The sequence below is a fragment of the Hyla sarda genome, chromosome 2 (assembly GCF_029499605.1).
Source record: "Hyla sarda isolate aHylSar1 chromosome 2, aHylSar1.hap1, whole genome shotgun sequence".
Taxonomy (NCBI): domain Eukaryota; kingdom Metazoa; phylum Chordata; class Amphibia; order Anura; family Hylidae; genus Hyla; species Hyla sarda.
This window is the reverse complement of record NC_079190.1, coordinates 495010116-495033935: the sequence shown is the minus strand read 5'-3', so window position 1 is coordinate 495033935 and position 23820 is coordinate 495010116. Positions and strand designations below refer to the sequence as shown.

Below are 23820 nucleotides of genomic sequence, written 5' to 3'. Positions count from 1 at the left end.
AATTACCTGTGCCTGGGGTCCACTCTACATCTGGCTCCGGCGCCGTCCTCCTGAGCTGTCACTGTGCGCACTGTCTGTGAAGTCACGTCGCGCACGTCACTCGTCATTGCGCACAGCGTAACGCAGGACGCAGCAGGAGCCAGAAGTAGCGTGAACCCCAGGAACTGGTAATAATAAAACCGGGGATGGGGGAGGCAATGGGGCCGGGGCCGGGGCGGGGCGGTGCGGTGGGGGGGTGCAACGCGGTGCGGGGGGGCGGTCGCGGTGCGGTGGGGGTGGTGCGGGGGGCGGGGCATTATCGGCTTATCAGCAAGGTAATTGCCGATACCGATAATGCCCAAAGTCGTGATTATCGGCTGATAATATCGGCCAAACCGATAATCGGTCGATCCCTAATGGCAGCCAAAGTAGAAAAGAAAAAAAGAAAAAAAAAAGAGCCATTAACGTCCGTTTGTAATGGAGCAACTTTACTGGTGTGAAAGAAGGCTAAGAGTGGAGTGTAGTTTTCTTTGTGGGTTTTAACCCCTTAAGGACTCATGACGTACTGCTACGTCATGAGTCCGCTCCCGATCTATAACGCGGGGCCACGGCGTGGCCCTGCATCATAGCGGGTCGGGCCCGGCCTCTAACAACAGCTGAGACCCGTGGCTAATAGCATACGGCACTGATCGCAATGCGGCACGCTATTAACCCTTCAGACGCGGCGATCAAAGTTGAAAACGAAAGTAAACCGTTCCCGGCAGCTCAGTCGGGCTGATCGGGACATTGCGATAAAATCGCGATGTTCCGATCAGCTGGGACGCAGGCGGAGGTCTCCTTACCTCTCTCCGCGGCGTCCGATCGTCGATTGATTGCTCCAAGCCTGAGCTACAGGCTTGAGCAATCGACCGCCTATCTGATTGATCCCTGCAAAGCTATGGCTTTGCAGGGATCAGCATAGGAGATCAGTGTGTGCAGTGTTATAGGTCCCTATGGGAGCTATAACAATGCAAAAAAAAGTGGAAAAAAAAAAGTTAACAAAGGTCATTTAACCCCTTTCCTATTAAAAGTTTGAATCACCCCCCTCTTCCCATTTAAAAAAAAACTGTGTAAATAAAAATAAACATATGTGGTATCGCCGCGTGCGAAAATGTCCAAACTATAAAAATATATTGTTAATTAAATTGCACAATGGCGTGTGCGCAAAAAAATTCCAAAGTCCAAAATAGTGTATTTTTGGTCACTTTTTATATCATGAAAAAATTAATAAAAAGCGATCAAAAAGTCCGATCAATACAAAAATCATACCGATAAAAACTTCAGAACACGGCGCAAAAAATGAGTCCTCATACCGGCCCATACGCGGAAAAAAAATAGTTATAGGGGTTAGAAGATGAGAATTTTTAACATATAAATTTTCCTGCATGTAGTTATGATTTTTTTCCGAAGTACGACAAAATCCAACCTACATAAGTAGGGGATCATTTTAACCGTATGAACCTACAGAATAAAGATAAGGTGTCATTTTTACCGAAAAATGCACTGCGTAGAGACGGAAGCCCCCAAAAGTTACAAAATGAAATTTTTTCTTCAATTTTGTCGCACAATGATTTTTTTTTCCGTTTCGCTGTGGATTTTTTACTAATATCACTGCAAAGTAGAATTGGTGGCGCAAAAAATAAGCCATAATATGGATTTTTAGGTGCAAAATTGAAAGCGTTATGATTTTTGGAAGGTGATGAGGAAAAAATGAAAATGCAAAAACGGAAAAACGCTGAGTCCTTAAAGGAGTAGTCCAGTGGTGACTCAGTGGTTTACAACTTATCCCCTATCTTAAGGATAGGGGATAAGTTGCAGATCGCGGGGGGTCCGACCCCTGGGGCCCCCCGCGATCTCCTGTACGGAGCCCCGACAGCCCACGGGAAGGGGGCGTGTCGACCTCCGCATGAAGCGGCGGCCGACACGCCCCCTCCATACAACTCTATGGCAGAGCCGAAGCGCTGCCTTCGGCAATCTCCGGCTCTGCCATTGAGATGTATTGAGGGGCGTGTCGGCCGTCGCCTCGTGCGGGGGTCGACACCCGCTATCTCGGGGGAGAGCCGGGGCCCCGTACAGAGAGATCGTGGGGGGCCCCAGCGGTCAGACCCCCCGCGATCTCAAACTTATCCCCTATCCTTAGGATAGGGGATACATTTTTCACCACTGGACTACCCCTTTAAGGGGTCAACTCCCTACAAATTATTTTTCCACTTTTCCACTCTTCCCTAAATTTATTTATTTATTTTTTACACATGCTCTGATCTGTCGGGTTTTCCTAAGCTCAAATCCCCTACATCTTCTGTGGAAACCTTAGTTAATCTGATGGGTTTTTGTGAAAATGTCGGGGGCATGCCCCCTTTTCCGAATGGCCACGCCCCTTTTTCGGGTTTTCTAAGTAAAATTGAGAGTTGGTCAGTTTTTTTTCAATTCTGGCGCAGACAGAATTTCTGGTGCACAACCCGAAAATACATGACGGGTTTACATTAGTAAATCAGGGCCAATGTATCACAAGTATCATGTGAGAACAATAAACTATGTGGTGCTACAATAATAGGGCAAAGTGCAACTGTAGTGGGGAATGTACTATCTGCTACTATGAACAGAAGGAAATACAGGATGTGGCTCTAGGGGCTGACAGGGCAATATGAATGACCATAGTGAGGGTATGATATACTAAGGTACACATGTTCAATTACAATAGAGAAAAACACATCTTTATGGTACTGCCATGGGTACAATTTTACCTCAAAATTATAAATAAAAAAACATTACCATGAAACAACATACACACACGTGGCTAATTCTACGGGGAGATGATGGAGCAATATGACCAGTGTGATGGTCTGATATACTATGGCACACGTGGTCAGTTACGGTGAAGGAAACAATCTTTGTGGCACTGCCATGGGTACAGTAACTTTACCTACAGTGTAAAAACCATTTCCATGATGTCATATCCACACATGCAGATTAGGTTACTAAAAATCACACAGTAAAAAGGTAACATGGACTTACATTTCATCCTCCAGACAGATGTCAGGTTGGATACCATTTCCGCCACCACTCCGTACCCGATACACAACCTCAGAGGAAGAACAGGTTCTCCATGATGCACACTTCTGTGGCTTGGGAGGTGGAGCTGCCATACAAACAAATGTTTAGTTAATGTACATGTCAGGATACTATAATCATCACAACCCTCTATAGTGTGGCAGCAGATTATTATGGTCCTGGAAGGACAAGCCCTTTATCCAGTGGTCTCAAACTGTGGCCCCCTTCAGATGTTGCAAAACCTCAACTCCCAGTATGCCCGGACAGCCAACGGCTGTCCGGGCATGCTGCGAGTTGACGTTTTGCAACATCTGAGGGGACACATATTAGGACCACTGCCTTTATCAGTCCCTAAAAAAATTTCCCTTCCTAAGAATACTACATATAAAATGCATATTAGACTCTGTGGCACCAGTGATGTTCCACACACCCAAAAATCGTTGGAGACCATTGGCAGGATCACAACATAATAAAAAATGAAGGAAATTATTAGAGATGTCCCGATACCGGTATTGGCACCGATACTGGACATTTGCACGAGTACTTTTACTAGTGCAAATGTCCCCGATACCTAATCCGATATTCACCGGCGGGACCCCCGCCAGAAAGGTATTACGGAAGTGCTGAACTATGCAGTGCGCCCAGAAGCTGAGCGTGTGTCATAGCCGGGACCTGTGGCTAATGCTGAACATCACCGATCGGTGATGTCTGGCATTAACCTTTTAGACGCTGCGATCAAAGTTGATTGCTGCGTCTAAAAGTCCTGAACTTAACTGCCGGTTATCTCAGGGATGCTGATCGGGATCGCCGCAATGAAATCGCAGTGTCTCGCTCAGCTGTGAAGATGGCCTGAGGTCCCTTACCATGCTCCGTGCCATCCAATCATCGCTCCTTTACTGCTGCTAGCCATGGCAGGCAGAAGTAAAGGAGCGCCGATAAAACTGATCAATATGTTATGGCATAGCATTGATCATTGTATGCAATTTACAGATTGCATGTATAGTGCCCTATGGGGAATAAAAAAAAGTGGGGAAAATGTGTTAAAATAAATAACTAAATGTGAATTAACCCCTTCCCTAAAGTTTGAATCCCCCCCCCCTTTTAAATTAATATTTTTTTTAATATAAAAAAGCCCTTCCTCTAATAAAAACTAAAAAAAAAAAATACACCCCTTTTTCCCATAAAAAAAAAAATAAATAAAAAATTTAAGTACCCTGTCACATGGCATAGAAAAAAGTATCTGTAATTGGTATCGGTGAGTACTTAAAAAAAGTATCGGTACTCGTACTCGGTTTTGAAAAAATCGTATTGGGACATCACACCCAGCGCACCCATATATGTGTAGGATCAAGATCTACAGAGAAAGCAAGTCTAACAGGTTAACAGAGGCAGAGATAAGAAACAATAAAAAACAATGGGAAGTTGGCAAAAACAATAAACCACTGACTGATCTAAGGTCAGAGAAGATCCTAAATCACCTCCTGCCTGGCAACCATGTGAGCAAGTGTTTTATTATTGGAAGAAGTCATTTATTTAAACCACCTACCTCGGAATCTCCGTTCGAGGTCTTAAAAGGGGTACTCCAGTGGGAAAAATGTTCTCAAAATAACTGGTGGCAGAAAGTTAAACAGATTTGAAAATGACTTCTATTTAAAAATCTTAATCCGTCCAATACTTATCAGCTGCTGTGTGCTTCAGAGGAAGTTGTGTAGTTCTTTCCAGTCTGAGCACAGTGCTCTCTGCTGACACCTCTGTCCATGTCAGGAACTGTCCGGAGCAGGAGAGGTTTACTATGGGGATTTGCCTCTGCTCTGGACAGTTCCTGACATGGACAGAGGTGTCAGCAGAGAGCACTGGGGTCAGACAGGAAAGAACTACACAACTACCTCTGGAGCATACAGCAGCTGATAAGTACTGGAAGGATTGAGATTTTTTAGTTAATTTACTAATTTGTTTAACTTGATTTGAAAAAAAAAAAAAATTCACCGGAGTACCCCTTTAAAACACAACAGGTTCAAATAACCGGATGAAAAAAAGCATAGTTAGCACTATTCCTTTCTCTTACTAGAATCCATTAAAATGATGAACACCAGCCAGAAACTGGAAGGACCCCACTAAAGTCAACGGGGGCCATCGGGCTCCACATGGGGCAGATACACTGAAAAGCAAATGGAGTCTCCATGGTCAGTTTTTTTTTTGGCTAAAAAATGTCCTGCATAGACTACCGTACTGAACACTTCACATCACCATGAAAGGAAGATAAGAAGTGAACTGAATATTGTTATCCATTAAAACTAATGATGAGATAGATAGATATGAGATAGATAGATAGATATGAGATAGATAGATAGCTATGAGATAGATAGATAGATAGATATGAGATAGATAGATATGAGATAGATATGAGATAGATAGATAGCTATGAGATAGATAGATAGATATGAGATAGATAGATATGAGATAGATAGATAGATATGAGATAGATAGATAGATAGCTATGAGATAGATAGATAGATAGATAGATAGATAGATATGAGATAGATAGATATGAGATAGATAGCTATGAGATAGATAGCTATGAGATAGATAGCTATGAGATAGATAGCTATGAGATAGATAGCTATGAGATAGATAGATATGAGATAGATAGATATGAGATAGATAGATATGAGATAGATAGATATGAGATAGATAGATATGAGATAGATAGATAGATAGCTATGAGATAGATAGATAGATAGCTATGAGATAGATAGATAGATAGCTATGAGATAGATAGATAGATAGCTATGAGATAGATAGCTATGAGATAGATAGCTATGAGATAGATAGCTATGAGATAGATAGCTATGAAATAGATAGCTATGAGATAGATAGCTATGAGATAGATAGATAGATAGATAGCTATGAGATAGATAGATAGATAGATAGCTATGAGATAGATAGATAGATAGATAGCTATGAGATAGATAGCTATGAGATAGATAGATATGAGATAGATAGATATGAGATAGATAGATATGAGATAGATAGATATGAGATAGATAGATATGAGATAGATAGATATGAGATAGATAGATATGAGATAGATAGATATGAGATAGATAGATATGAGATAGATAGATATGAGATAGATAGATATGAGATAGATAGATATGAGATAGATAGATATGAGATAGATAGATATGAGATAGATAGATATGAGATAGATAGATATGAGATAGATAGATATGAGATAGATAGATATGAGATAGATAGATATGAGATAGATAGATATGAGATAGATAGATAGATATGAGATAGATAGATAGATAGATATGAGATAGATAGATAGATAGATATGAGATAGATAGATATGAGAGATAGATAGATAGAAAGATAGATATGAGATAGAAAGATAGATATGAGATAGAAAGATAGATATGAGATAGAAAGATAGATATGAGATAGAAAGATAGATATGAGATAGAAAGATAGATATGAGATAGAAAGATAGATATGAGATAGAAAGATAGATATGAGATAGATAGATAGATATGAGATAGATAGATAGATATGAGATAGATAGATAGATATGAGATAGATAGATAGATATGAGATAGATAGATAGATATGAGATAGATAGATAGCTATGAGATAGATAGATAGATAGATAGCTATGAGATAGATAGATAGATAGATAGATAGATAGATAGCTATGAGATAGATAGATAGATAGATAGATAGCTATGAGATAGATAGATAGATAGATATGAGATAGATAGATATGAGATAGATAGATATGAGATAGATAGATATGAGATAGATAGATATGAGATAGATAGATAGATAGCTATGAGATAGATAGATAGATAGATAGATAGATAGATAGCTATGAGATAGATAGATAGCTATGAGATAGATAGATAGCTATGAGATAGATAGATAGATAGATAGCTATGAGATAGATAGATATGAGATAGATAGATATGAGATAGATATGAGATAGATAGATAGATAGATAGAAGATAGATATGAGATGGATAGATATGAGATAGATATGAGATAGATAGATATGAGATAGATATGAGATAGATATGAGATAGATATGAGATAGATATGAGATAGATAGATATGAGATAGATATGAGATAGATATGAGATAGATAGATATGAGATAGATAGATATGAGATAGATAGATATGAGATAGATAGATATGAGATAGATAGATATGAGATAGATAGATATGAGATAGATAGATATGAGATAGATAGATATGAGATAGATAGATATGAGATAGATAGATATGAGATAGATAGATATGAGATAGATAGATATGAGATAGATAGATATGAGATAGATAGATATGAGATAGATATGAGATAGATATGAGATAGATATGAGATAGATATGAGATAGATAGATATGAGATAGATAGATATGAGATAGATATGAGATAGATATGAGATAGATAGATATGAGATAGATAGATATGAGAGATAGATAGATATGAGAGATAGATAGATATGAGATAGATATGAGATAGATATGAGATAGATAGATATGAGAGATAGATAGATAGAAAGATAGATAGATAGAAAGATAGATATGAGATAGATAGATATGTTTTCACAGATCACTATTTTGGGGTATAGATATTCTATGACACATGGACTTTTTCAGACTTTATTCATGTGTTTTGCGTATACAAAATAATTTTTGACAACAATGTATGGTCACCAGCGTCCCATCCTAGAAGGCTACAGAGTTTTCCTTTAAATGCTTTATCAATTAGACCAATAGTCAAATCTTTATAACCTTGATTTATATGAGATAAATATAAATATAGGACTCACCTCTGATAACTGGTTTGATGCCCAATTTCTGCATGCTCCCAATGGCCGTCTGTAAGGAGTCTTCCGGTAATATCTCAGCGAACAGATATCCCATATACCAGGCACATAGTGAAGCACATATCAGGCCCACCGCCTTCAATGTATCTGGAAAACAGCGGGGACAACAGGTTTAGATTCATACATTGTAGCCATTCCTGCACATTAGATAGCAGCCCCTTGAAGGGTAACTCCAATCCTACCCCGGCAGCAGGGTATCGGTTTGAACCTCCCGGCAACTTTGTAGCCCGAGACTAAAGCGATCAGGATACAGATTTTTTGGGAGACCCATAGAGGAAAATCCCATTCAGCAAATCACTGCAGTTTTAGGCTACTATGTTGCTGGGAAATTTAAAGGGGTACTCCGCTGCTCAGCGTTTGGAACAAACTGTTCCGAACGCTGGAGCCAGTGCCGGGAGCTCGTGACGTCATAGCCCCACCCCCTCAATGCAAGTCTATGGGAGGGGGCGTGACGACGTCACGCCCCCTCCCATAGACTTGCATTGAGGAGGTGGGCAGGGGCTATGACATCACGAGCTCCCGACGCTGGCTCCAGTGTTTACAACAGTTTGTTCAAAACGCTGAGCAGCGGAGTACCCCTTTAAACAGATATCCTGCTGCCGAAGCATTATGGAAGTTAAAAGAAAAAAAAAGACGCAAGTCAGCTCACCATCAGTCTGCATAGGGGTACTAGTAGCATCACCGGGGTAGTCAGGAAACACGGAGGGCCTTGGGGCCGTGTCCCACGTGAGTGATAGACAACAAAAGAGAAAAATCCAGCTCCCCAAAAAAATATGAAAAGGAAAAAAATTTAAAAACTACAAACTTTTAATGATTTGCATTAAAATCCCATAAAAAGCACAACATGTCAAGTGAAGAACATGGAAAAATGCTGACGCGTTTCGATGTGAGTATTAGCTCTTAATCATGGCAATTAAGGGCTAACTCAGCCCAAAACGCGTCAGCATTTTTTTACGTTCTTCATGTGACATATTGCGCTTTTTATGGGATTTTAATGCATAATGCATATCATTAAAAGTTTGTAGTTTTACATTTTTTCCTTTTCATGTTTTTTGACAGCTGGATTTTTCTCTTTTGTTGATTATCGGAGTTACTCTTTAAAAGGAGAACTGCAGCAATAGACAACTTATCCCCTCTCCGCAGGACTGCTGAGACCCCCTGCGATCTCCCGTATGGGGACCCGGCACTGCCACGGATGTGTGTGGCTAATGCTCATGTCGTCGACCTCACTGAGAGATCGACAGCCACGCCCCCTCCATTCAGTCCTATGGGAGGGATAAATGGAGGAGGAGCGTTGGCCGCAGCATGACGCAGCAGAGCCGAAGCCCCGTACAGACACTTATCCCCTATCCGCAGTTGTATGGAGGGGCAAGCTGTGCATAACTAGCTTGCCCCCTGACTGGTGAGCAGTTAAGGGGTTAAGAAATATACAGGCAATGTTTTTTAGCCCCCTCCCCCGCCTGTAAAAACTTGTTGCTAACTATAGTGGTATGTCCCATGGGTGGGGGGGAAGGAGTGCACCAATCAGGGGTCTAATAGTTTCCCGGGCTTTCAAAGGCCCTCCCCTGGGTATTTATAGCTGTGGTGCCTCCCTTCCCCCCTCAATCTGCCCAGGACCCGGAGTTTTGCCCTCCCTCCCTCCCTTTTTGTATCTCTGTTTATTGTAAGTCACAGCTTGGCGGTAAGAAGACGGTGAAAGCGGGGTCAACCCGGGGTAGACCTCCACACAGGACAGTGTGGCAGCACCTCTCGGGTTGGCAAGAAGCCAATCGGTGTCTTTGTTACAGTTAAATTGTTATTTATATAAGTAATTTTATAAATAAAGCTGTGGCCGATCCCCACCCACGGAAAAGTTGAATTGTTGTTGTGTCAGTTATTATTTAATTAATTATTGTAGTAAGGGGGAGGGGTAGTTATAGCCTGCTCGGAGCTAATTGGGTCTCAACAGTCTTAGGCTGCAGTACTCCTTTAAAGCGTACCCGTCAGACCCAACAAAATTTTTTTTATCATCATCTATCACTCAGTACCTAATCCTGACCATGTACATCTAATTTTTATGTGTCTAGCACCTTTATTTATTACACTTTTAATTTAGCTCACTAGTCTGAATTCCTCTCAAAGGGAGGGGGCGTGGCCTCACTGTGCAGGTCTCCGCCCCCTCCCTCAGTATGCTGTCTGCTCACATCTCCACTAGCATTAGCAACACTACAACTCCCAGCTTGTCCTCACTGACAGTAGCCGGACACAAGCTGATAGTGGGAGGATTTTTCCTCCAGCTCTGAGCCCTGCGCTCACAGCTGTCAATCAAGGAAGTGTGTCCATGACATAGGTGAAGATGCATGGACACAGCCGGACTAGTAGGTGTCCAAGCTGGCAGGGGGGACAGTTGTTTGACTGGCTTTTTCAGTATGAAATACTTAAAATTTTCTAATGAAAGCAATTGCAGAACTGATTGGTTATACATGCTTTACAACATATCAAAAGTTTTTGTATCTGACAGTGCCCATTTAAGCTCGTACATACCAGACTATACGGTATACGACTATACAACTGGTATAGGGGCCCTTGGGGAGAGAGGGCCCAGTACTGGATAGACTTATCCTCTTTGCTATTGGGCAGCAGGATTCCCATCGCCAAAAGAACTGCATTGTTAGCAAAGAAGGCTGTTGGAAAATTTGGCCCACTGGGTTACTGAAAAAGGGTGTAGAGGGGGGGAAAGATACCCCAGACCCTTCTGTCCTGGATGGTAAACTCAGCACTGTTTTAAAGGGGTACTCCGGTGCTCCAGCGCTCTGAACATTTTATTCAGAGCCCTCGGAGCCAGAGGCAGTGATTGTGACGTGACGACCACGCCCCCTCCATTCATGTCTGTGGGAGGGGACGTGTCTGCGACACGCCCCCTCCCATAGACATGAATGGAGGGGCCGTGATGTGACATCACGACCACTACCGCAGGAACCCCGTGTTTGTTTAGAACCCCAGATGCTGCGGGAGATCGCAGGGGCCCCAGCGGCGGGACCCCCGCGATCAGACATCTTATCTCCTATCCTTCGGATAGGGGACAAGATGTCTAGCAGCAGAGTACCCCTTTAAACATTGCTACTGGCAGCCTACTATTCTATGGGCACCTTAATAGTCAGTACTTTATATCTTACGACAGGGCCCTAAGTGCCCTATTACACATGGCGCATTATCAGCTGAATAGGATGACATCTCCATGTGTGATAGGGCGGGAGATCAGCCAAGAACGAGCTAATGCTTGTTTGTTCCCATGTGTAATAAGGAATAGGCAAACGACGACTGATTAAAGCGAAGGTCCATACACTTACTAAGCCCTTAAAGGGGTACTCCGGCACGAAGACATCTTATCCCCTATCCAAAGGATTGGGGATAAGATGCCTGATCGTGGGAGTCCCGCCGCTGGGGACCCCCGTGATCTTCCACGCCGCACCCCGGGTCTGATTACTGGCGATCACGGGCACGGAGCCGTGACATCACTATGCTCCGTCCCCGTGATCGCCAGTAATCAGACCCGGGGGCTGATTCTAACGGGGTGTGGCGTGGAAGATCACGGGGGTCCCCAGCGGCGGGACCCCCGTGATCAGGCATCTTATCCCCTATCCTTTGGATAAGGGATAAGATGTCTTAGCGCCAGGAGTACCCCTTTGAATGTAATGGGCTTGGTAAACAAGCTCTGATCAGTCCATTGTTCACTTTTAAAAGCCCTAAGGCTAGTCCGCCACAATAACTCAGTAGCACGATTCCTAGTTAAGCGCCATGCATGCAACTTTAGCACGACTTTCCAACAGGTCTTTATGTTCCCTATTTTTAATGGAAAAGTACTAGTAAGCCATGCAACAGAACAGTTGTTAAAGGGGTACTCCAGTGGAAAACTTTTTTATTTTTTTAATCAACTGGACGTCCCGTCTCTTCGCCCCCTCCTGACATGCTTATGTACCTCAAGCGGGAATAAATAATTTTAATTGCATCCAGATCGAGTGCCGTGATCTTCATTTCTTTCTTGACTTATTGACTTCTTCAGCGCTGAGCCCATTTTTGGACCTTATGCAAGGGAACTCTCCCTCACACCTACAGCTTTTTCAGTACTCCCAACTGCGGCATTTTTACTCTACAGCTAAACAAATACCTTGCATTTCTTCCATGCAAGGTATGCAACTTCGAGCTACGTTTATTATCACTGAGCACGGGAAGGATCAAAAAGTCAACTAGTATTGGCTAGTCGAAATCTAGTAATAGGATTGTGTCGTTGGGGAAGTAAGGCAGTGCCGACTGTACACTCTCTTTTGGACTCAAGAAAGGTCGCCCCCAATTCTTTGGTAAAGAGCAAGAAAGAGCGATTGGTGAGAGTGGGCGGGAAATCAGGGTTGCCAAACATAGGAGTAATGGGGCCATCAGGGTACAAAAGGGTAGAATGGGTCATATAGGAAGCCCGGGCTTTGGCTATGGAGAATAAGACTGGTGGTAAATCATTAGGTAAACTAGAAACCAATATAATTCACAGAATAGGTAATCCGTCTATCGACAAAAACTAGTCAGAGAATAATAGAGTTAATTAAAATATAACTTACATGCCCATAAAACCAAGGGTAACACAAAGTGCTCAAAGAGCTCGCTATGACAATTAGTGAAAGAGCGTACTGCTCATAACTCGTCTGATAAAGCACATAACACGGTACGCATCAATCCCCCAATAAATGTATGAAAACAATGCCAAGGATAAATCCCAAAATATATCCTCAATGGAAAGGTATACGTAATGATGTAGCTGTCATGCTCTAAACCCGGTGGATCAGGGATTGGGACAACTGGGAAGGCCGGGAGCCTGTGACTCCCTACAGGTAACGCTTAGGCGGAATGGTCATCCTAATAAGGACGGTCCCGCACCGGAACCTCACTCACACTTGCTGTCCTTACCCTGTGGTACACTAACTCACTTGCTAAAAATATACACTGACTTGCTAGCCGGGCCAATCCCTACGGCTATGTGTGCAAGATAATAGATGCAATTGATACTCTTGATGGTAGGTACCAGATGTCCTCAACTATTCCCAACACATACACAAGGGGTATATACACACGGGGCCGGAGTATCGCGACATCATGACTCCGCCCCCGTGTGACATCACGCCCCTCCCCCGCTATGCAAGTCTATGGGAGGGGGCGTGACAGCCGTCACGCCCCCTCCCATAGACATGCATAGCGGGGGAGGGGCGTGACATCACACGGGAGCGGAGTCGTGACGTCACGATACACCGGCCCCGTGGTCGACACACGGCAGATTCTGAGCTGGCAGCGCGGCATGCAGATTTGGGGGCTGAATGCCAGATTTGGGGGCATCCTCAGCGGTGGGACCCCCACGCTAAGACATCTTTTCCCCTATCCTTTGGATAGGGGATAAGATGTCTTAGGGCCGGAGTACCCCTTTAAAGGTACATGCTGAATACAAGATGTAGGAGTCATAAAAATCAGTAATAAATGCAGTGTAGACCACACATATATACCTCCAAGATGTATATAAAAGGGAAAGTGCTGCACAAGCAGGTGTCATTTAGAAAATATCAACACATACCTATATCCAAAAGTGTCGAGCAGTATGGGCTATGAAAGATTAAGAACGTATACTTATATCATATGATGTCATGGAGGCAAAAAAAAAAAAAGCCTCTCAACGCGTTTCTTCCATCACGGATCATCAGGAGAGAGATAGATTACATGATAGGGCTCAATCCCTCGGCGTTCCCATGTGCAGAGATCAAGCTCCGAGTGGCGGCGGTTCCGTTCTGCCTTGTGCATCATCCTTTTAACCGCCTCAGAGTTCCGGCGTGCCGGTTCAAGGCTCCGCCCCCACTCCGTGATAGGGTAGTGCTGGAACGCATCTCTCCTTCTACCTCAGCACCCGGAGGTGACGTACACACCTCACCTCCGGTGCATGAGAGTTGGCTATAGCGTCCTCGTATCCGTAGCAACCCGAAGGTGACGCAGCCTCTCACCTCCGGCGCTAAGAAGCCGACTATAGTGTCCTTGTATCTGTGGCAACAATCCGGAAGTGACGTATCGTGTCGCCTCCAAACTAAGCTCATACATTACAACTCCTGGTATCTGACAGGTGAACAGAAGTGACGAATGCGCCATCTTCATACTGATAGTTGTCCTTTACTTAAAAGGGGTATTCGTGGATTTTTTCTTATTTGACTATGCTACAGGGGCTGTAAAGTTAGTGTAGTTCATAATATAGTGTCTGTACCTGTGTGTGACGGTTTTCTCACAATTATTCTGTGATTTTCACCCCAATATTTATTTTTAACAGCATACAAAATGACTGTTGTCTCAGATTTTTCCCAGGTTGCAATGCGGTGTCTAAACTTTAGAATGGCTCTTCATCTCAATCCTTGTCTCATGCATGGTTTGCCATCTTATTTCTGGTCTAAAGCATGGGCTCCCCATCTCATTCCAAATCCCCAGCATCCATCCCCATTTAAGTCCTAGTCCCCAGCATGGCTCCCCATCTAAGTCCTAGTCCCCAGCATGGCTCCCCATCTAAGTCCTAGTCCCCAGCATGGCTCCCCATCTAAGTCCTAGTCCCCAGCATGGCTCCCCATCTAAGTCCTAGTCCCCAGCATGGCTCCCCATCTAAGTCCTAGTCCCCAGCATGGCTCCCCATCTAAGTCCTAGTCCCCAGCATGGCTCCCCATCTAAGTCCTAGTCCCCAGCATGGCTCCCCATCTAAGTCCTAGTCCCCAGCATGGCTCCCCATCTAAGTCCTAGTCCCCAGCATGGCTCCCCATCTAAGTCCTAGTCCCCAGCATGGCTCCCCATCTCAGTCCTAGTCCCCAGCATGGCTCCCCATCTCACTCCTAGTCCCCAGCATGGCTCCCCATCTCACTCCTAGTCCCCAGCATGGCTCCCCATCTCACTCCTAGTCCCCAGCATGGCTCCCCATCTCACTCCTAGTCCCCAGCATGGCTCCCCATCTCACTCCTAGTCCCCAGCATGGCTCCCCATCTCACTCCTAGTCCCCAGCATGGCTCCCCATCTCACTCCTAGTCCCCAGCATGGCTCCCCATCTCACTCCTAGTCCCCAGCATGGCTCCCCATCTCACTCCTAGTCCCCAGCATGGCTCCCCATCTCACTCCTAGTCCCCAGCATGGCTCCCCATCTCCCTCCTAGTCCCCAGCATGGCTCCCCATCTCCCTCCTAGTCCCCAGCATGGCTCCCCATCTCCCTCCTAGTCCCCAGCATGGCTCCCCATCTCCCTCCTAGTCCCCAGCATGGCTCCCCATCTCCCTCCTAGTCCCCAGCATGGCTCCCCATCTCCCTCCTAGTCCCCAGCATGGCTCCCCATCTCCCTCCTAGTCCCCAGCATGGCTCCCCATCTCCCTCCTAGTCCCCAGCATGGCTCCCCATCTCCCTCCTAGTCCCCAGCATGGCTCCCCATCTCCCTCCTAGTCCCCAGCATGGCTCCCCATCTCCCTCCTAGTCCCCAGCATGGCTCCCCATCTCCCTCCTAGTCCCCAGCATGGCTCCCCATCTCACTCCTAGTCCCCAGCATGGCTCCCCATCTCACTCCTAGTCCCCAGCATGGCTCCCCATCTCACTCCTAGTCCCCAGCATGGCTCCCCATCTCACTCCTAGTCCCCAGCATGGCTCCCCATCTCACTCCTAGTCCCCAGCATGGCTCCCCATCTCACTCCTAGTCCCCAGCATGGCTCCCCATCTCACTCCTAGTCCCCAGCATGGCTCCCCATCTCACTCCTAGTCCCCAGCATGGCTCCCCATCTCACTCCTAGTCCCCAGCATGGCTCCCCATCTCACTCCTAGTCCCCAGCATGGCTCCCCATCTCACTCCTAGTCCCCAGCATGGCTCCCCATCTCACTCCTAGTCCCCAGCATGGCTCCCCATCTCACTCCTAGTCCCCAGCATGGCTCCCCATCTCACTCCTAGTCCCCAGCATGGCTCCCCATCTCACTCCTAGTCCACAGAATGTCTGTCCTCTCATTCTCAGTCCTATACTCCTCCATCTCCGTCCTTGTCCCTGGCATTGCTCCCCAACTCATTCCTGGTCCCCTGGATGACAATGCCATAAGGTAACCCATCCATATCTAGTGCGATCTGTGACCTCTTCTGGGCCCCCATTGATGGGATTTAGAGCGGTCATTCAGCATGAGGAACCCATCAACTACAGCACCCGACAACGACTTATTATTAGTGTATATGATGTAGACCAAGAAAGAGAACTTTGTCTAAACCAAAGGCTCCATTTTGATAAATTTGCCATAATTTGCACCATTTTTGCTAGTTAGCTTGGAGGAGAGCTACAGAATTTCATGAGGTTCATTTAAAGGGGTCCTCCGCTGGAAAAAAATATTTTTAATCAACTGGTGCCAGAAAGTTCAACAGATTTGCAAATAACTTCTATTAAAAAATCTTAATCCTTACAGTACGTATCAGCAGCTGTATTCTCCACAGGAAGTTCTTTTCTTTTTAAATTTCCTTTCTGTCTGACCACAGTGCTCTCTGCTGACACCTCTGTCCGGAACTGTCCAGAGTAGGAGAAAATCCCCATAGCAAACCTCTCCTGCTCTGGACAGTTCCTGACATGGACAGAGGTGTCAGCAGAGAGCACTGTGGTCAGACAGATAAGAAATTCAAAAAGAAAAGAAACTTCCTGTGTAGCATACAGAAGCTTATAAGCAGGGCTCAAGTGCTGCAGGAACGAGTGGGAACTGAGTTCCTACACTTTTTCCACAGCATGAACACCTTTCCCAATAGCAGGAGTTCTGCAGGACCAGCCCTTGAGTGGAAATCTTGAGTTCCTGCACTTTTTTTTGCCCAGGACTTGATCCCTGCTTATAAGTACTGGAAGGTAGAAGTAATTTACAAATCTGTTTAACTTTCTGTCATTAGTTGATTTAAAAATGTTTTCCAGTGGAGTACCCCATTAAAGGGGTACTCCGCTGCTCAGCGTTTGGAACAAAATGATCCGAACGCTGGAGCCGGGAGCTCGTGACGTCATGCCCCGCCCCCTCAATGCAAGTCTATGGGAGGGGGCGTGACGGCGAGCCGTCACGCCCCCTCCCATAGACTTGCATTGAAGGGGTGGGGCATGACGTCATGAGGGGGCCGGGCTATGACGTCACGAGCTGCCGGCTCCAGCATTTGGAACAGTTTGCTCCTAACGCTGAGCAGCGGAGTACCCCTTTAAAGGGGTATTCCGCCCCTAGACATTTTATCCCCTATCCAAAAGGATAGGGGATAAGATGTCAGATCGCCGCGGTCCCGCTGCTGGGGACCCCCGGGATCCCCGCTGCGGCACCGCACTATCATTACAGCACAGAGCGAGTTCGCTCTGTGCGTAATGACGGGCGATACAGGGGCCGGAGCATCGTTACGTCACGGCGCCGCCCCTCGTGACATCACGGCCCGTCCTCTTAATGCAAGTCTATGGGAGGGGGCGTGACGACCGCCACGCCCCCTCCCATAGACTTATATTGAAAGGGGCGGGCCGTGACATCACGAGGGGCGGAGCCGTGACGTAACGATGCTCCGTCCCCTGTATCGCCCGTCATTACGCACAGAGCGAACTCGCTCTGTGCTGTAATGATAGTGCGGTGCCGCAGCGGGGATCCCGGGGGTCCCCAGCAGCGGGACCGCGGCGATCTGACATCTTATCCCCTATCATTTTGGATAGGGGATAAAATGTCTAGGGGCGGAATACCCCTTTAAGGCAATAGACTACCGATGGACCTTATCCTTATCTATCATTATGACGTGTGTCCCGTACATATAGTAGTAACTTATCAGTAGGCAGCGCCGCGCTGTTTGCAATCTCTATATATCAATTTTTCAGCAGGATGTGTGTGTGTCAGACAAAAGATATAACCTTTCTAAAGGAAAGGTCTCCATGGCTGGAAGCCTGAAGATAATATGTAGAATGGGCGGCTGACAGTCATTTACATAATGTCCGTCACCATAATCTCGCACATCGACCTGTTCTATATATCTTTCCCCAACAGGAACAGACTATAATAAGTAGATTACGTAATTCAACACATGTTCAGCTTCAATATTATCTACAGTGCCTAATGTCACTCACAACCGTATACTCAGGTGTGACCAGAGCAAATACTAGGTTGGAGGTAAGGTATGGAACTCTAAGCTATATTATACATTTTTAAGACAACCCCCAAATTCCCAAGGAACAGTTCTGCTATAAAAGCCTAAAGCTGGCCATACACAATATATTAAAGTTGGGGAAACCTGGTGATTTAAAGGGGTACTCCTATACGTTATAGTCCCACCCCATCATGACATCACATCCTGCCCCCTCAATGCAAGTCAATGGGAGGGGGCGTGACGGCTGTCATGCCCCCTACCATAGACTTGCATTGAGAGGGCGGGGCATGATGTCCTGAGGGGGCAGGGTTTTGACGTCACGAGCTCCCGGCGCCGACTCCAGCGTTCGGCACAGTTTGTTCCAAACGCTGAGCAGCGGAGTACCCCATTAAAGAGTACCTGTCATGATCTTGTTAAATGTTATGATCCTCCCAGTTCACTGCCCCCATCATGATAAACCACCCCCCCGGCCTTTATTTTTATTATTTTTAAGTTTTCTACCTTGATATTGCTCTGTATTTTCTGCTCAGTCAGATTCACAAAGTAGGAAGGGGAGGAGTTCCCCAACAGGCGTGATATCATCTGAAGCCATACAGGGGAGAACTTCCTCCCTCACTCTGCTACACACAACCCAGAGCAGTTCAGTGTGAAATGAGCTATCATTGGCTAAGGCTGCATTCCCCCCCCCCCCCAGCATTTTCTGATTGTGGACTTCTGCCAGGCCAGCAGGAGTCCAAAGTCTGTGCAAGAGAAAGGGGGGAAATGGGCTCTGGACAATTGGGGAGACACCTAGTTGCAGCTTTTTTAAATGCAAATAAAACATAGAAAACTATTTTTTTTTTTTTTTTTTAAACAAAGTACATTAGAAAGATTTTTTTTATATACCATAAGGAGTGCAATAGCAAAAAATTAGGTTTAATGACAGTGCCCATTCAAGCAGAATATGCTGACTATCCAATAGCCTCCCGACTCTTCTCAAGGATAGTTGTCAGGGATGTTGTAGGTGGGGTTATCGTGGGAGGGAGAAATAGTGGGCTGAATTCCCGGCTAGAGTGTCCTGCATACCGGAACAGGAGGTCTGTTACAGGATGTACACCAGACAGAATGTTAGGCTGAAGACAATGGAGCAGACAGTCTGCATCAAAAGCAAAAGGGAAACATGAGTGGAAAGGTGGTAAAATAACCTTAATTTACCAAAATATATTCATTTATAAGACATCTGAATATAGGTTTTATCTTTAGACAACCCCTTTATGTGAAAAGTATAAAAAATTTTATGCCAAAGGTTGGGGAGGCCAAAGGTGGCAGTCCTTAAAATGTGACCGATGAAAGTCTGAACCATACAACCACCTACAACATGAATAATCATACTTCTATAGCAGGGATGGACAATCTACTTAAAGGGGTACTCTGCCCCTAGACATCCTTTGGATAGGGGATAAGATGTCTGATCGCGGGGGTCCTGCCTCTGGGGGGCGCAGCGCCGGAGGCTTGTGACGTGACATTCACGCCCAATCGTGACATCATGTCCACACCCCCTCAATGCAAGTCTATGGGAGGGGGCGTGACAGACGTCACGCCCCCTCCCATAGACTTGCATTGAGGGGGCATGGCCATGACATGACGAGCGGGGCGTGACCGTGACGTCACGAGCCTCCACCCCACATCGCCAGTTCACTCCGCGCACCGGATGTCTGGCGTGCCACAGACAAGATTGATCAGACCCCCAAAGATTGATCAGACCCCCCCCCCCCCCCCATTGATCAGACATCTTATCCCCTATCATTTGGATAGGGGATAAGATGTCTAGGGGCAGAGTACCCCTTTAACAGATTGTTAGATGCCACCTGGGTTCTTGGACCCAGAAACACCACCAACCAATGAAATTGCGCTTTATAACTCACAGCATTTATAGGACCTGCCCACATTTTTTTCTATAGGTCGTTGCCTATTGATAGCATAAAATGTTTTGTCAATAAAATCTAAACCAGATAGAGCTCTCCGCAGCGAAAGATAGAGCCGACAATGTGGTTTCTAATATATTTTCGTACTTAGACTGAAGGTGAAGGCCTTTATGATGCGTCTTTATAGGATGACAAAGTTGACAGGTTCAAAGTCCAACACGTCATTTAACTCGTTTTTCAAAAGGCAAACATTAAGCGAGATCCATCTCCCGCCCAAGACTTATAATACACGCCCGGTGACACACACCGATAGTCAGTCAACCCAAGGAAGTATAGGGTATGCCTTTTTTTAGTAACATTTTCTGACCCAAATTTTTCAAAACAAACCATTTGAGCATTTTAAATTTTTTATTTTTTTTTATCCCAATCGCTTTCCATAATATAGATGTAATCCATAAAGGTTCTATGGGGCCCTTGAAGAGTGGGGCCCAGCCCTTGGTGGTTCTGTCTCCTAGGGGGGGCTTTTTTTTTTTTCTAAAGGAGTGGGGAACTGGTCAAGGATCATGGAAAAACATGGTGGGGAAACAAACCCCAAGACCTTCTGTCCTGGGTGGCAAAATAATAGGGGGGCATCCTCCGCGTCTAGAGGAAAGAAGGTTTAAAGGGGTTATCCAGGAAAAAAAAAATATATTATATATATATATATATATATCTCAACTGGCTCCAGAAAGTTAAACAGATTTGTAAATTACTACGATTAAAAAATCTTAATCCTTTCAGTACTTATGAGCTTCTGAAGTTAAGGTTGTTCTTTTCTGTCTAAGTGCTCTCTGATTACACGCGTCTCGGGAATCGCCCAGTTTAGAAGAGGTTTGCTATGGGGATTTGCTTCTAAACTGGGCGGTTCCCGAGACACACGTCATCAGAGAGCGCTTAGACAGAAAAGAACAACCTTAACTTCAGAAGGTCATAAGTATTGAAAGGATTAAGATTTTTTTATAGAAGTAATTTACAAATCTGTTTAACTTTCTGGAGCCAGTTGATGTATATATAAGTTTTTTCCTGGAATACCCCTTTAACCATCAACACAGTCTGAGATTCTTTACTGTAATCTTCTCCGGTATCTTCGCTCCGGGCACCCAGTTTGGGGCACGGGCGGAGCTTAGTGATGTCACTGCTACTGTTCTCTAGCAGCAGGACCCAGCAAGGAGCAGCTCCGCCCATGCCCCAAGCCGCAGCAGCGGCTTGGGGCATGGGCGGAGCTGCTCCTTGCTGGGTCACACTGCTAGAGAACAGCAGCAGTGACATCACTAAGCTCCGCCCGTGCCCCAAACCGGGTGCCCGAAGCAAAGATACCGGAGAAGATTAGAGGAGATCCCCCGCCACAGAACGGGACAAGGTAAGTACCATTGTCACCAGTGTCACCTGCACTACATATCGGTACCGACAGGTTAGTGCAGGTGACACTGGTGACAGATTTCCTTGAAATTTTGCCCAACAAATGTTTTTTTTCTCCTGGTTTCATAATACATTATATGGTAACAAAGGGTTTCACAAAAAAAGTTTCAGCTTGTCCCGCAAAAAAAAATAAAAAATAAAAAAAAGTCCTAATATAACTGTTAGCGGAAAAATTTAAAGTTTTGGGTCTTAGAAGGTGAGCATGAAGGAAGCGTAAGCTACAAATAAAAATTTGGCAGGTCAGGAAGGATTCAACCATTGAGTGGGAACCTGCAGCTGCACCCCCTCCTCCCTGTTTCCTATGTACTGTTTAAGGGTGCGTTCACACTTGTGTATTTTGCCTGCAGATCTGCTGCAGATTTTACTGCCCATTGACTGCAATGGGCAGCAAAATCTCCTGAAGCAAATCTGCAGCAGAAAATATGCAGGTTTGAATGCACCCTAAGGGTATGTTCACACAGATGGATCCGCAGTGTATTTTACGCTGAGGATCCGCCGGTGATGGACTCCTTAATTGTGTCTCCATCCGTGCCTGCTCATAACGGTAATCCACAGCTATGAGCAAACACGCTGCAATGTGCAAGTCGCCGCGCGCAAACGCAGTGTACTCACACACATTGCGGCTCCTCTCGGCCTAGCTCAGGGAGAAGGGGGAGCAGCCGCCATGTGTGCAAGTACATTGCGCATGAGCGTGGCAACTCGCACATCATAGCATGTCTGCGGATTGCTGCTATGAGCAGGCACAGCTTGAGGCACAATGTAGGGGTCCATTGTCGGCGGGTCCGCAGCATAAAATATGCTGAGGATCCGTCCGTGTAAACATACACTTAGGGTGCTTCAGACAGGCAGATCCACAGCGAATTTTACGCTGAAGATCCGCTGACACTGGACCGCTACAGGGTGCCTCAGATGTGCCTGCTCGGAGCGGCAATACGCTGCTATGAGCAGACACACTGCCACATGCAAGTCGCCACGCGCATGCGCAGTATACTCTCACACATCGCGGCTGCTCTCGGCCTAGCTCAGGGAGCATCCGCAATGTGTGCGAGTACACCGCACATGCGCGGCGACTCGCACATCGCAGCAGTGTGTCTGCTCGTAGCGGCGTATTGCTGCTTCGAGCAGGTACATCTGAGGCCCCAACTAGGGGTCCATCGTCGGCAGATCCACAGCGTAAAAGACACTGTGGATCCGCCTGTCTGAACATACCCTTAGATAACGTTCACACAGGCTGATTACCAGAGTAATTTCCGCAGCATGTTTGCTGGATCCGCAGAAAATCGTCGTCAATAGAGGCAGATTTGCAGATTTTCCTTCGGACCCATTGAAGTCAATGGTAGCAAACTCCGCTGCGGAATTTCCGCAGGTAATCCTCTTGTGTGAACGTACCCTTACACTAGATGGATTCGGGGACACAAGATGCCACATTTTTCTAAGCAAAAAAACGTTCAAAAATTTGGACCTTTCCTTAAAATTTTTTTTTATTTTCTGCCCTCTTTTTTAAAACTTTTCCAGATGTTTTTTAGCCATTTTTGGGGCCATAGCCCCCATTTTTTTCACTAGTGACATATTTTAGGCCACGTGCTAAAGGATGTCCTGAAAAACATGCCAAAATATGGTACATAGAAGGTTACAAAAAAAAATGTGCCGAACGCTTAATTTTATGGCCGTAACATTTACAGCCGTAATATTCATATGGATAAGCACTGAGGGATGTTTTCTTATTTAGTTCTATTGAAATTAAAGGGGTACTCCGCTGAAAAACATTTTTTTTAATCAACTGGTGGCAAAAAGTTAAACAGATTAGAAAATTACTTCTATTTAAAAATTTGAATCCATCCAGTACTTATCAGCTGCTGTATACTAAAGAGGAAGTTTTTCTTTTTCAACTTCCTTTCTGTCTGACCACAAGTGCTCTCTGCTGACACCTCTGTCCATGTCAGGAACTGTCAAGAGCAGGATAGGTTTGCTATAGGGATTTGCTCCTGCTCTAGACAGTTTTTGACATGGACAGAAGTGTCAACAGAGAGCACTGTGGTCAGGTAGAAAAAAAAATTCCTGTGGACCATACAGCAGCTGATAAGTAGTGGAAGGATTAAAATTTTAATAGAAGTAATTTACAAATCTGTTTAACTTTTTGCCACCAGTTGATTTAAAAACAAAAAAAATGTTTTCCAGCGGAGTACCCCTTTAAATAAGTCCTATAAATAAAACCATGTCCGCATTTCTATGTAATTTGTGCAGAATTTACTGTTCCATAAAGATGTCTTCAATATAAACCGGGATCAAACCCTCATAAACAACCGGAATGGAACTGGTCGAGCAGGAAGAGAGGAAAAGATGACAGGGAGAGATTATTGT

At 45.2% G+C, this 23820-nt stretch overlaps 1 protein-coding gene across 1 annotated transcript in view; it reads right to left on the bottom strand.

Moving 5' to 3' along the window:
- The window catches only part of FAM3B (FAM3 metabolism regulating signaling molecule B), a 57069-nt gene that overhangs the window by 10959 nt on the left and 22290 nt on the right, over positions 1 to 23820 (bottom strand). The window contains exons 2-3 of the mRNA XM_056560910.1: positions 7905 to 8048; positions 3034 to 3157 (exon numbers count right to left, since the gene is read on the bottom strand). Of these exons, the coding sequence (XP_056416885.1) occupies positions 3034 to 3157; positions 7905 to 8048 (268 nt within the window). The remainder of the gene's footprint in view (positions 1 to 3033; positions 3158 to 7904; positions 8049 to 23820) is intronic.